Consider the following 14,420-nt stretch of genomic DNA (forward strand, 5'->3'; position numbering starts at 1 on the left):
CGGTGTGCATTGTCTTTATTCTTCCCATCTGCACCGCATCATCTAAAAGAGGTGTTGCTTTTTTTTTCTCCAGTTAGCTTGTCAGGCCAAGGCAGAGTGTAAAAATCATCTTCTTCAAGCCAACTTTATCCACCTCTGGTTTAAATGCTCTGGCAAAGAATGTGTAGAATACTAAAAAAAAAACACACAATTGATCAGGCAAAACACATTTACAGCTGATTGTCCATTACATTGAGTTCCTCTTTAATGGTTTAAAAATGTCAAAATGACATGCTCCGTTTAAAAGTTCGTGCCAACAGACTACAAGGTGCCAGCATCTATGCTGGGTTGCTTTTGAATTGATATTCAAAATCTGTGTAACCCCCCCACCCCCCTCAAAATCACTACATACGCCCCTGGACAGATGTTTTGTCGCCCCCGCCCCCTACTCGCCCATCCGTTGGTCTCCACCCAGGCAGTTTCTTCTTTCTCATCACCCCCCTCTCCCCACCCGGATCCTCAGTTGACCAGCGTCGCAAGTAAGCGTCGCTCTTGCTCCCGGAAAGTCTTCGTCTTATCTCGTCGCCTATATCGACTTCTCCGCGACAAGGTTTTCTTGAGCGAAAACTACTTGCGTACCCTGAACAAGCCAAATGATCCGTTTTTTTTCTCCCTCCCCAACTCAAACCGAGAAGCACTGGATGATGTTGCGAGAAATGTGGCAACGGTGCGTTTGATTTTGTTGTCATTTGTGCCTTCGATCTGTTGCTCATTTTTTGGGGGGTGGAGGTCATTTTCGAGACAAGAGGAGGAGGAGGAGGAGGTTGTCTGCTAGAAGACATTCGAGAGGTAAATAGCTCACTGACACGCAACACTCAGCTGCCGATTCTCGAAACAACTGCCGTTACACAAAATGGTCACTAATGCAGTTTTATAACCCGATCGTGTGCATCTTTTTATTCATCAACATGATCATCATCTTCCCTCTTGATGATTTCACCATCTTTCGCGTTTATTTGGAACATAATATTGCCGTTTGTATCACGGTTTCTCTCATTAACCTAAAACGTCTATATAAAATCGAAACATGAAAGCAGTTTTATTCATATTTCACTACCTGAAAGGCTAGCTATAATATGAAGACTAAAATGTAACTATAAGATGATAACTTTGCAGCAGCAGACTGCTTTGTTGATTTCACAATATGCTTATATTGGATATTATATTTTATTGACTGAAAAAAAACTCCAATATAAAAATAGAAAATATTACAATCACAATATAAAAGATTTTTTTTCATTATTTTTTTCCCTGGATTTAAATATATTTTCCATAAATACAATCGATTATAATATCGATTGCCCAAAGCCAGTTGGGAGAGGTTCCAGCACGCCCATGACACCCATGAGGATTAAGCAATTCATATAATCAATGAAAAGATTAATGGGTGGATTATGTTAACAGTGTTATTGTCAATAGTTATTCCATACAATTAAAATCCAAACATAAATTATCTGTGCTACTTTGTTTTTCTGATGATTTTGCCAACTTTAACTCATATTGGACAATATTTTTTAATTATTTGTATTACATCCCTACTGTTAGTTTTGTTATTTTCAAATATATTAGCCCAAAAAGTATCAAATTTAAAAAAAATGGACATTACAAGGAGATATTTGTAAAATTATGCTACTTACTACTGCACGCAAGATTTTTCAGAATAAAATGCTGCCATGTTACTGTAACGGGATTGTTAATGTGACCATTTTAGAGCCATGTCTATTATGAGCAACAGCGCAGTGCACTAGTGGTTAACGCATCTGCCTCACAGTTCTGAGGTCTGGAGATTGGACTGTGGAGTCCACAATAGGATTTGATTCATGTCGGACGCGAGTGAAGCAAACTGCTCAGCTCTGAGAAGTTGCGATACATTCACGCTGTGGCCCTCCTGATGTCATTGTGCTGATACTGGAATGGAAACAGGAGCTCGGAACATTCAGCTAACCTTTACAAAATCCCCGTCTGCCCACGGTGCGAAAAGTACGCCTACTGTACCTCCACCTTGATTACTCCCAAATTCTCCAGTCCTCAACCTTGACTCCCCGCCTCCAAAGACGACTTACTGGGATTTTAAGACTCGCCGTGGTGCCAAGAAGCGGGCCTGTTTGTCCTTGCCAGATTTTCCTTTCCCGTGTTGGTGACGACGGTTTGGTAGCGAGGCTTTCTACGCCGTTGACGGCAGCAGGTTGCAGCCTTGTTGCATCATACTGTGGACTTAAAAAGGTCAGACTGGAGTCTTTTTCCTGTTCTTGGGTGCGTCTTGCATAAAAGCCCCTTTCCACCCACACTGTCTACTCCAGGGTGGGAGGGTGGCGGGCTTGTGAGCTGCTCACGTACAAAGTCAGCTTCACAAGTATTTGGACAGTGTTGCCTATTCGGGGGGTTTGGATCGGAATCTTTTTCCCCTCACGAGGGTTGTGAGAAAAACCGACCAAAACGTTCACCTCCCAATTCCTTTCTCGACTGTCCTCAATCTGTTGCGAGCTATTGACTGGCCCGCTGTTTGTACGTGATAAGTTCAACGGGTTCAGAGCAGCCATAAAGCAGCCATAAAAGCAGCGCTTGCCCCAGCAGCAGTGGCAGGAGTGAGCTGGTCCTCCATGGGAGGGGAGGCGGGTGGGAGGCGGTGGAGCGGTACAGCCGGCCTCCCCTGGTCCTCCTCCACATGCAACGCTATTCCTCTTGCTTTTGCTTGGCTCCCTGCTTGGCTGCGGTATTGTTTCTGGGCGCAGCCCTGCAACAGACATTCATTTTTCTCCTCTTAGTATGCGACCGCAAAGAAACCGCTGGCTTCCTGCATCCATTCATCCCAGGAATGTCTTATTCACCTCGTCTCCCCGTCTCCTGACTTAAAGCGAGCACGCGCCGCCGTGCCAACATCTGCGAATAAGCAGACGCATGTGCTCACATGCATGCATAGCTGTGCCATCATGCTTGCACAATTTGCCAAAAACACGCACATGCGCACACAAAGCGCGACCACCTGCGAGGATCCGTGCACACACACACGCACGTACGCACACATATCCATAACACTTCTTTTCTTCACCCCTCTTTTCCATTATCCTCATGAGAGTGCAGAGCCGGGGTCTTCTCTTCCAAACCAAACATAGAGAAAATTCCACAAACCCCACCCGACACCCCCCCCCTTTCCCTTCCTCCTTCTACCTCCCCTCCATCACTCTCATTCGCCCCCCCCCCCCCCCCCCCTCGCTGCCTGCTTTCTTCCAGAGCTGCGTTTGAGGAAATGGGAAAAAAAAATCATTTTGGTCTCCTCGAGGAGGATCTGACAAAACGAGTGAGTGAAACGTGAGAAAGAAAATATAAATGGTTTTGATGGTAAACAAAGATGAAGTGTCACGCCAGATGGATCAGAGCGGGACCGCAGTCTTGTTGCACGTTCCGATTTTTCATATTATGGCATCGGTGATGATGTTGACGCTCGGTTTGATGTCTGCCTCCCACCCAAATGTGTCTTCTATTACTACATCATCATCACAATGCTTTGGCACTAAACACACATATTTTTCCCGTTTCAGTTTTCATGTTTGTAATTGTTGGGAGTCGTTTTGTGAACAAGACAAGGTTCAAGGCAACGACTTGCGTACAAGGCCTAAATCAAATTCAAGAAGGCATCCCAATGTAGTTGGATGCAATTTTCAATTTGTCAAGGCTTCAATTTTGGCGGGCTAGCTTTATTTATTCTATATATGTATTTATTTTGATAGTGTCTAGAGATTTGTTACGTACTCATAAAGGACACATATGCCTGTGGGCATTGTTATATTAGAAGCGTATCCATCACTTCTAAAACTTTTGATGCTAATTGTTAGCTTGTTAGCTAGACTTGTCACTCGTTAGCTTGTTAGCTAGACTTGTTACTAGCTAGACGAAGGGCTCTTCTCTTGGTTTGATAGTGAACGTCACCTGAGGGTGCCATTAAACAGCTTGAGGACTCTTTTAAAACTTTCAAACAATTGTATTTGACACTCAATTTACAAGGTGATGTTTTCCAGATCCGTCTCGTTTTTCCCGAAGAGATTAGGATGCAAATTTTGAGTGTTTTGATCCTCGATCATCCTGCGTTTTATGCCTACAGAAAGCAACGGGTATAGGTTCATTTTGGAATGTATATTGTGAGATGATAGCTTTGTTATTGTGTCGGTAAAATGACTATTATTGCGATTTAAAAAGGACAATAAATTGGTTTTGCCCATTGCCCTCAATATATGAAATGCTTTCGAATGGGTTCGTAATGTTTTCAACTGTTTAGACTTGAGAAAAGAAGCCCCATAAATGTCGTAGAACATGCCCGTGGAGTATTAAAATCGAGTCTGCAATGTTTGTATTATAGTTCAATTTCTAAAGTGAATGACCAAAAAACAGGTTTCAAACTTGGGGAAATTTACAATTCGCATGATATCAACTTTGGGAAGGGCAATCTGCAATGTCTGTAAATCCAGTTGATATGAAATGATAAATTCCCTATTAACTGCTGTCTGTTCATATTAAAATGTGTGATTTGTCGAATCTTCTCGCCTCGTTAGGCGGTTATTTGATGGCGGCATTTTGCTTGTTTCCCTCTTTGATTCTCCTCGGGATAATAAGACCGAGAGCCGACACTACAGCTGGGATTGGTTATTATTTACTGGCACAGGCTCTCAGAGTGGAAACAAATTGGGTGAATCTGCTCGGCTCTCAGGAATGTGAGGCGCCGCGGTGTGCTTTCTTTTTTTTTTTCTCTTTTTTGAGTCCGGACGACAAACGAGCAAAACAAAAAAAGGAAGAAAGCAAGCGAGGTCATTTTCTGCTGCTCAGACTGCTCTTGACCTGACTTTTTTTTTCCTCTCTACCTTTGACGCTTGTTTATCCTCCTCTCCATCTTTAGTCTTTCAGCAGGGGGGGGATGGGGATGACAGGATAGAGGGAAGTAGAAGGGGGTGGAGGTTCTGTTGCTCTGCTGCTGATGAGGAATTACACGGAGGGAAAGCAGAGAAGAGAGTACGGCGCTTTCTCTGTGTTGACCTTGTCCCACTGCCAAGTGGCGGGATGGTGGCGGTGCGCAGGAGATGGTGGAGGCAGGAAAGAATAAGGCCGAGAGAAAACAAAGAGGACCCACGAAACGGGAAGAATGAAAAACAAGTGTTAATTTAGAAAGTGAATGCGGTTAAATTGGACTCAAATAAAGGTCATTTTGAAAGTCTTTCGTAATGAATAGATATTAGCTTAGCATCGCTGTAGGTAGCCGGCTCAAAACGATCTTATCTACCTGCTTTGGATCTTTTTGAATAATTCTGTACTCTAGTGGGTGTACTCCATAGGCCACATAAAAATAGAACTTGACGGATAATGGGCCGTGACAGACAACCCGGTTAGTCCGTCAAAATGAGACTTTATGACATCTCCAATTTGTCTCTTGGAATTCTTCATAGGTGAGCTCCTTAAAATACAACACCGAATGTGTACCATCATTGTATACACTGTGTGTATTGTTTCACTGTTTGGTTGGAAGTGATTGCCTCACTGCAGCCAAACAGTGAAACAATATACACTCTGCCAAAAGCATTATCATTTCTCTCATTTTTAGGGATGGTTCCACCCAATCCTTCTTTAATCAAACCCGCCAGCCCAAAGCGTTGGAGGTCCTGACTCTTGCCGATTGCAGACTGCTTCGGTGGTGTTGCATCACTCGGTGCCTTCAGGACGCAACATTTAGTGATCCATTGGGAATTTTGAGTCAAACAATATGAGATACCCCATCAATGCTTCCTCTCCTTTTTTTTTTTTTTTTTTTTTTGGCCCATGCTTTTCTTACTGACTGCGCATCCTTGCTTATACACATATTTATAAATAAAATAAAAAATATATAAGACATTTCTATGCACACACGCAGAGATGAGTCTTTCCTATTTGTACCATCTGCATCTGTTCTTGTTGGTGTGGTCAGGGGGAACCCAGAATTCTCCCTCTTTTGCAAGCTTTCACCTAACAACTCCTTGGAATTCTTTTTTTTTCAGTCAATGCTAAACATGTTCTCATGGACAAAACCGCAGTCTCGAAAAACAAGCCAGTTGTCATCTTTAATTACGTTTTGCGGAACCAGACAGGAAGCCTCATTTACTGCTTTAACTTTTTTTTTTTTTTTTAAAGAGGTCCGATAGATGAAAAGCATGACTTTAGATGAAAAATAAAGATAGCAGATAGTGAAAGGCGGGGCTTAGACAGGGTGGAGGCGCCGAGCATCTTTTGTCCACAAATTAGGTCAAAGGAAGTTTTGCCCATTTTTGGCCTGTATCAAGAAGACTTACAGAGCAAGGCGGTGACCCCCAAAATTAAAAGCCAATGACATCCTTCTCTCATTTGAGTGATGGACCATCGTTTTTGATTCCTCCCTTCCGCTGTGGGTGTTGTGGAGAAAAAAAAAAAAAAAGCAACAAAGTCAAAGGAAGTTGAAATTGTCAAAATAAGGGCGAAGGAAATGTTGCAGGGACAGAGAGAAAGAAAGCAGGCGAGGTATGCTCTACTGGAGAACCGGGAAATGAAAACCACAGAAAGGAGTGAGATGGAGGGAAGTGGCGGGAGAAAGAAAGAAAGACAGACAGACAGAAAAATAGATTTGCTGCATGGACTCTGACAATATTTTGCCATAGTTTTGTCAACTGAGTTACAGAAAATAAAAGAAAATCATGTGAGGCTACATTCAAAATTTGATGGCTGTTTTAAAACCCTGAAACAGCCCCCTGTAAGTACATTAACAAATCTACTTGAGTTACTTTCCACCATTAGTAGCACGGTCATCCATTTTTTTTGCATGTGCGTATGGATAATATATTATGTTTGGACTTATGGGCGTGCCCCGGTGTAATTGTATGCATGTGCACTACATGTGTGCGGGTGTGTTAACTAACACCGAATAAAAAGTCCCTGGTCCCTGACATGTGTTTAGAATCTCCGCCATACCGTGTGTATGTGTGCGTGAGAGGGTGTTGTTTTTTTTTTTTTTTTAAGGCAGAAGAGGGATCCATAAGAGAGTCTGGGCATGCTGCCACAAACATAAGGTCATTGAGGGAAAAGTGGTGGAGGAGCTGCAGGAGGTTGGCCGGCGGTGGTGCTATGGTGGTGTAGAGGGGGGAGGTCGGCGGAGCTCACGTGGGCTTACGAGTCTGCCGCTGTGATTTCAGGCCCTCAGCGTGCGTGCCTGCGTACATATGGTCCCGCAAATGCGTGCTTCCACTATAACTCCAAATAACAGTGTGTGTGTGTGAGAGAGAGACGAGACAGAAGTCTGAGTTCGCAGTGGAATGTGAAACCAGTGTGGTCATGTGGACGGCCGGCAGACTGACTTGACTGCCATATAGCCTCCGCCTCACATAACGTCGAGAGATCCCGATGCCTGCGATTGCGGGCCGGATTATTTGTATTGATATAGTTCGGAGCGGAAAGAAATGTCCACCCACATCTGCAGGGATTACTTGCTAGAGTGGTTAGAAAGATGAATGGATGGATTGGAGGACGCAGTGGCTGAAACCTGCCAAAAGAAATAATGGAAAGTTGAAAAATCGATTCCAAATTCTTCCAGAAAATACAAGAACGATGTATTTGGTGTACTATGTATCAGTATGTGTGTGTATATTATATATATATATATGAGACAGAGCTACATATATACCACATATGATTTGATTAAAACAAAATTCTAGTTCTAATGTTGAGAGGATTGTAAAATTACACAAAAAAGCTGCACCAATATAAGAATTAGGGTTTTATTTTCTTCATGAAAAAAAAGTTAATTAGGGCTATTTTTTTTAAGGAAAAAAATGATATTACAAGAAAAAGTTTGAATATTACAAAAGTATACTTTTTGGGAGGGGAAAAAAAGTCACATCAAAACATAAAAGTTTGATTTTATCAAGGAAGCGAAAACAAAAAAGTTGCAATGTAAGGATTAAGTTGTATATGTTGAGAAAAAAAAAAAGTTATATATTTTTTGGGGTTGACATTGGGGAATCCTACTGTACAGTGTTTTGGAATTGTCAGCAAAAGGACCCATAAAGCCAAAGAAAAAAGTGAAAACATTAGCATTAGCTTCTCCTTGGTGGACGCGGCCAAAAACAAAAGCACGCCCAGCTCACAGCTTTTATATGCTTCGATTCTGAACCCGAGGTGTAAATAAGGCAAATGTGTTATCCAGACTATCCGTGCAGCTGTTGCGCATTTCCTCGCACGTTCCATTCATCTCCTGCAGATTGCGCTCCCCCCCCTGAACTGTCCCCGTTAAGCGCATAACTGCCTTTTGAGTCACTCGGTCTCAACAAGAATTCTTGTGCCCGAGTCACGAAGCTGTTTTTTCGCTCTTCCAGAGAGAGTATCACATGACCTGGGATGGAAAACTATCGTTTAGTCCAGGGGTGTCAAACAAAATATTTTTCGCGGGCCGCATTGTAGTCATAGCTTCTTTCGGAGGGCCAACCCAAATCAATGTATGAGCACCTCATATTACATATATACAGTAAAAGCTACAAAACAAACGGACAAATAACTGGTTTTCAAATCAGACGAGTAAAAACTGGTCAAATATAAGAAAAAAAGATATTAAAAGTGAAGACAATTTGTAATTCTAGTAATGACGCACGAATTTGATGCACAATTTGTCTTCGCGGGCCACATAAAATGATGTGGCGGGCCGTATCTGGCCCCTGGGCCTTGAGTTTGACGGTCAGTCGATGGTTAGAACGCACTTGTTGATTCACAGTGCCTCTAAAATCCTTAACTGAAAATCGAATGTACTGAAACGTACTTAAATGTTCACAATCACTTTTTTTTTTGTTGTTGGTCCCAAACCAATGTTCGTATCTCACTAGCGTAACTGTGACGTTAGCGTCTTCGTGGCTTTTCAATTGCCGAACGGAGTTAGACATTTGCCATTGACAAAACAATCCATTTATTTTAATAAATGTTCTTCGGAGTATATTTGCATATTTCGGGTTGCATATTTTCTATGAAGCTGTTTTAATAGACTTCCTTTTGTTCCCGGCTGGGCCGCAGGCACCAAACACCATGCTGTCCTCGGACGAGCCGCTGGACCTGAAGCTTCCCTCGGGACAGACGCGTTGTCCACTCCGACTGGGAAAGAGGAGCTCATCGTCCATATGCGCACCGCTGGGCGTCCACTCGCGACCACGCCTCATTTACACCACCTTCCCGTCGCCGCCTTCCTCCCCAGGTAAGTCCCCATCAGAAGCGTCAACCTCTGTTGACCATTAATTGCTCTTTGGGAGGGCCCCCTAGTGGTTAGCAGGCCCTCAACAGGTGCTTATTTCGCTTATAGCTTAGCTTCTGGTCAAGCATTATTGTCCTGGTTGACACGTGACGCCACACTGCGCAAATTAGCTACATTAGCTTCCTAATGCAATCATGCCATAAATGGATTCGCTGTTCTTGGCCAGTAACTTAATCTGCTGAACACACTCCGTGGTTTCAGTGTGTCGTGTTCCCGGATAGAAAAGCATTGTGTCCCCCGCCCCCCCTATAAGTTTGTAATTGTGAGTATGTATCATAAGACGAGATGATGCTGACTGACGTAAAGAAAGCTCAGCAGAAATCACAGTGAGACAGCCCAAGCTTTGTTTTGGTAAGAATGTACCCCATGAAGAGAAATAAACAGGAACAAGCTATCATTTAGAAATGCTTACTCATCAGTATTAAAGCCTAAATGTTCACACCCGCGCAGGGGGGGGTCATCATCATCCTGACTTATTGTATCGGCCCCCCCATTCTAGACTCCCAGTCCCCATGCCACGAACGACCTGGATCCTGCTTCACTCCCTCAGCCATGGACCTCAGTCTTTCGCCTTCATCCAGACACGCCTCCTCTCTTTCCCCCTCTCCCTCGTCCCCCTCGTCCCCTCCCTCGCCTCTGGAGTCCCCCCACGGCAGCAGGAGCAGCGGCAGCCCTCGACCGCACCCCTTCTTACGGGTGAGTCCGGGTCCACGATTCCACCAGAATTGGTTGAGATTTGCCATTGAACCGGATTTTCATTACCTTAAGATAAGATGTATGCATTTTGGTCTAGCTCTTGCTTTTTTTTTTTTTTTTTTTTAAGATAAATTAACTAAAGAGTTCAACTCTACGAACACAAAATATGAGCTTTCAGACAGGGTAGACATTTTCTGGATAGTCAGGGAAGGAAGCATTTGTATACAAGCTATCAAAGTCCTACTTCTGACATATCCAATTTACATCGCAGGAAGCGGCGCTTAATCGAAGGGTGGAGGGCAACACGTCGCCTCAACGCTATCCTTTTTACGTGCCCATCGCGAGCCCAACGGTGGGGTACACCTTCCCGTCGACTCTTTTCAGTGGTCAGAAAAGGGACAAGCAAGTCTCACCCGAGACCTCATTGGATGTTCAGCTGGCATGTCGCTGGAAGAAGGTAATTTCTATTTTGATTTACACACTATTATGTGCAGTAATTGCCCCCCCCCTCAAAAAAAATCCAAATTAAAAGTGTGTGGCATTTGGAATTCCTTGGAACTGACTTGATTTGTGTCCTGCAGTGCCACCTGCTGTTTGAGTCGCTGCAGGACTTGGTGGACCACATCAACGACGCCCACGTCAAACCTGAAAAGGATTCTGGGTACTGCTGCAAGTGGGAGGGGTGCGCTCGCAACGGACGGGGCTTCAACGCCAGGTCTGTGTGTGTGAGAACCAGCAGATGCACGATTCTGTCATGTTAGGCTTACTGAAAATCGAATCAGTTTTTGAATCAACTCTGACTGTTAATGCACTTTTTGACATGTGACATGTTTTACATAGCTGGCTAGTAGTCAAGATATAAAAGCATCATGTGTTTCATTTTCTTTAAAGGTCTTGACTTTGTTTCCAGGTACAAAATGCTGATCCACATCCGCACACACACCAACGAGAAACCGCATCACTGTCCCACCTGCAGCAAGAGTTTCTCCCGTCTGGAGAACCTGAAGATCCACACTCGCTCACATACAGGTGAGCTCCTCCAATCGATCTTTTTTTGTGCCTCCGTGTGTTTTAGTCCACACATCTTTATTTGCCGTAGATGAGAAAGGATCGCAGGTAATCATTTACATCATTGCAAATAATAAACCTTGCGTCGCCATGGCAACAGACTTCAGTAGAATTCCCGTCTGCTTCACTTAGCATCATCCATCCATCCATCCATCCATCCATCCATCCATCCATCCATCCATCCATCCATCCATCGTGCAATATTTGTGTGCACTCAATCTTTGATTTTTGTATTCTCCATCGTACAGGAGAGAAACCCTACATCTGCCCGTACGAAGGCTGCAACAAGCGTTACTCCAACTCCAGCGACCGCTTCAAGCACACCCGCACGCACTACGTGGACAAGCCCTACTGCTGCAAGATGGCCGGCTGCCTGAAGCGCTACACCGACCCCAGCTCGCTACGCAAGCACATCAAAGCTCACGGGCATTTTGTTAGCCAGGAGCAGAGCGCCGCCCCGAAGCCGGGTCCTCTCGGCAACCGAGGGACGGCCGACCTCCCCCCGGCGGGGGGCGCTCGGCTCATCTCCCCGGGGGCGGCCGCGGCCCTCCTGGGTGGTCTGGGGAGCGCGCTGCCCCTCTCGGCGCTGTGCCACCCCCGCGCGGCTCTCTTCTCCGCGGGATCAAGGGGAGCCCTCGGCACGCTCGGCTTGGCGGACTCGCCGCTTTGTCACTTTGGATTTTCGGCGGCGTCTGTTTTGGGACTGAGCGCTCTGGGAAGACCGCGCCGCGCCGAGGTCGACGACGGGGGTGCCGAACCCGAGGGGGAGGCTTTAAACCTGTCGGCGGAGGTAGCGCCCAGAAAGGGGGATCCCCTGTCCTGGGTGGTTGTCCCTCCGAGGGCACTCCTGCTCAAGCCAACTGTTGTCAGCTAGGATTGTTCAAGAGAAGGGTGGGAGGAGAGCGGGCCGTGGTATTTTTAGATCACCCACTTTGTGATATTTTCAAGAAGTTTGAATATTTGGCCTATCGAATGAACGAAAATGTTTCACTTGTAATAGAGCTGCAAAGTGAATAGCGAAAATCCCAGCGCTAGCCCCCCGAGAAAAAAAAAAAAAAGATGGCCAGACTAAATGAAGCCCGTCCTCTCAACTCAACAAGATCCCAACAAAGCACCTGAGCAGAAAAATTTCCTTGTCATTGTGCACTTTTGAATCATAATTAAGCCTCTGTAAAGCAGAAGTATAAACGGAGGATGGGAGCTTTCTCCATCCTGACGTCTCGCAGCGGACAATCAACAGCCTTTTTCGCTTTTGACAAACCTCGCTGACGCTTGCGCTCGCCCGTATTTTAGCTTCAAACGAAAATGGGAGTTCAGGAGCGGCATTGCGGCACGGGGTGCTACGAGGAAAGGGTACAGCACAATTTAACCAATGACTAACGACTTAGCCCTTCGTAGGCTGTGAGGGCGTATCTCTCTCTCTTCAGGGACAATACATTATAGGCGAGCATAAAAAATGGTCTCAATACATGATCTGTGGACAGAAGTATTGGGACAGGTCTCGGATGATGACATAGTGCACCAAAGTCCCTTTTGTCTACCCAAGGATTGACCCGATTTTCCCCACTGAACCATTCAGTCACTACTTTTTCGCAATGTTTCAATAATTTGACTCCAACTTCAGGAAACAAACTAGCAACTCCATATCTTAAGCCCACTTGGATCCAATCCTCAACCTTCTTCTTCCAGTCTTCAAATATTGAACAGTTTGAGACAACTGAACCTTTGCTGATTTTAATTGGAAAAGATCATCTGTCTGATAATTGGCATCTGTGCACCCAATTTTTAAGCCAAACATTTGGTGAGCTCCTACAATCTTCCCGGAGCATCTCGTCTTCTCCCACTTTAACCATCCCAATGATTTTGTCCACAGATGACGTACGTTAAAAAAGGAAAACGGCGATCGTGTACCGAGACCTTTTTGTGGGTCTCCTTCATTGCATTTCTGGGGACAGCGTGACATTTAAAGGCGCAGTTTGTTCTTTCCTCCTTGTCACTTTAATCACCGACAGACAAAGATCTCTACGGGATCTGCCTCGGTCTCCTGCGCGGAACAAGCGAGGAACGAGTAAACAAACAGGTCGCACTCGTGCAACTGCCACTTATAGACTTGTTCCTACTATTTTACATAGTCCACAAAAGAGGAAGGCCTTTTTACTCTTTAAAAGAAAAAAAGACACTATATATAGATATTTTTCCCAAGTTTGACAATGGCTATATGTGGCCTGTTTGTGTTGTTATTTTATATCTTATTATCTGTCCCAAATGTGCCTTGTGTTTCTGACCAAAATGTACACCGTGTCTGAAAACATTTACGCAAAAAAAAAAAAAGTGTATATGCGTACTTTTGTATTCCTTCTTTTGTGGGAGCTTTACCGTAACAACTGACAGACAACAGATGCGAATTTGTGCATCAGGGCCACTGAGACATTTTCCAAATGACGATGACGGAATGTCAATAAAGAACAATACGAATGGTCTCTGTCTTCTTGTTTTAATCGAATTCATGACTTAAAACAATCGATGCCCGAAAAACAGTTTGTAAATAGCCACAGATTTCCACATGATGTCAGAAATCGATGACTTTTGTCGATATGAGCAGCTCAGCAGTTAGCGGTGATTCCGTAAATTCATTTTTGATTGACACAGTGTAACATTAGTCAAAAGGGTTACATGGAACGTTACAGATTAGTTGCACGTATGCAAATATCATACCATGATTTTCAGCATTGTACGCAAGTAAAAAAAAAATTGTCACATGAAACCATATTTACCAAAGCGCGGAGCTGCCAATTTGAAGTGAAATTTTTGAGACAAATATATTCGAATTGTTCAAATGTATTTAAATAAGAAATGGAAGACATATTTAACTACGTATTTAAATTTGTTTGAGTTGTGTTTGAATGTACTTTTCTAAGATAACGTTAGCAGCCACACGTATATTCTTAATTTGAAACAAAATGTTTGTTGTTTTTTGAGCGGGCGGGGCTGGAATTTTGTATAGATGGCTTTTCGATTCATTTCAATGGAGGGAGACGATTTTATTTGCACTATAAAATAAATGGAGTTAGAATTGGTTGATGGAATTGAACGGATAAGTCAAGGTACACCTGTACTTTGATCTAGAACAAATTTATGACCTGTGTAAAGATAATAACGGCCATTATCAATGACTAACCTGTGCCGTTCCCAACGTGTTAAAAACAGCAACCGAAGGCTGTATGAGTGACAAGTAGAAAGCACCAAAAACGGCCTATGATTAATATTTTCAGCTAGAAAGAAAGAAATTTCTAGGCTAAGAGTTTTTTGGGTGATACAACAAAAGAACGAAGCGTAC

At 44.0% G+C, this 14,420-nt stretch overlaps 1 protein-coding gene across 1 annotated transcript; it reads left to right on the plus strand.

The window, feature by feature from the left end:
- Positions 1-470: 470 nt before the first annotated feature.
- Positions 471-13,561, plus strand: LOC119128611 (zinc finger protein GLIS2-like). Its single transcript, XM_037261168.1, has 7 exons — positions 471-828; positions 9,074-9,262; positions 9,819-10,015; positions 10,287-10,472; positions 10,597-10,730; positions 10,926-11,044; positions 11,332-13,561. Exons 2-7 carry the CDS (start codon positions 9,097-9,099, stop codon positions 11,955-11,957), a joined length of 1,428 nt encoding a protein of 475 aa, XP_037117063.1. The 5' UTR covers positions 471-828; positions 9,074-9,096; the 3' UTR covers positions 11,958-13,561.
- The last annotated feature ends 859 nt before the right edge of the window (positions 13,562-14,420 follow it).

Source organism: Syngnathus acus, chromosome 1 (assembly GCF_901709675.1).
Source record: "Syngnathus acus chromosome 1, fSynAcu1.2, whole genome shotgun sequence".
In the NCBI taxonomy this organism is placed as follows: Eukaryota; Metazoa; Chordata; class Actinopteri; order Syngnathiformes; family Syngnathidae; genus Syngnathus; species Syngnathus acus.

Bases quoted from the DNA above. Each gene is read 5' to 3' on its own strand.
- LOC119128611 (XM_037261168.1), top strand. From the start codon at position 9,097: ATGCTGTCCTCGGACGAGCCGCTGGACCTGAAGCTTCCCTCGGGACAG. The intron at 10,731-10,925 runs GTCTGTGTGTGT...CTTTGTTTCCAG, and splicing joins GGACGGGGCTTCAACGCCAG to GTACAAAATGCTGATCCACA. The intron at 11,045-11,331 runs GTGAGCTCCTCC...TCCATCGTACAG, and splicing joins CCACACTCGCTCACATACAG to GAGAGAAACCCTACATCTGC.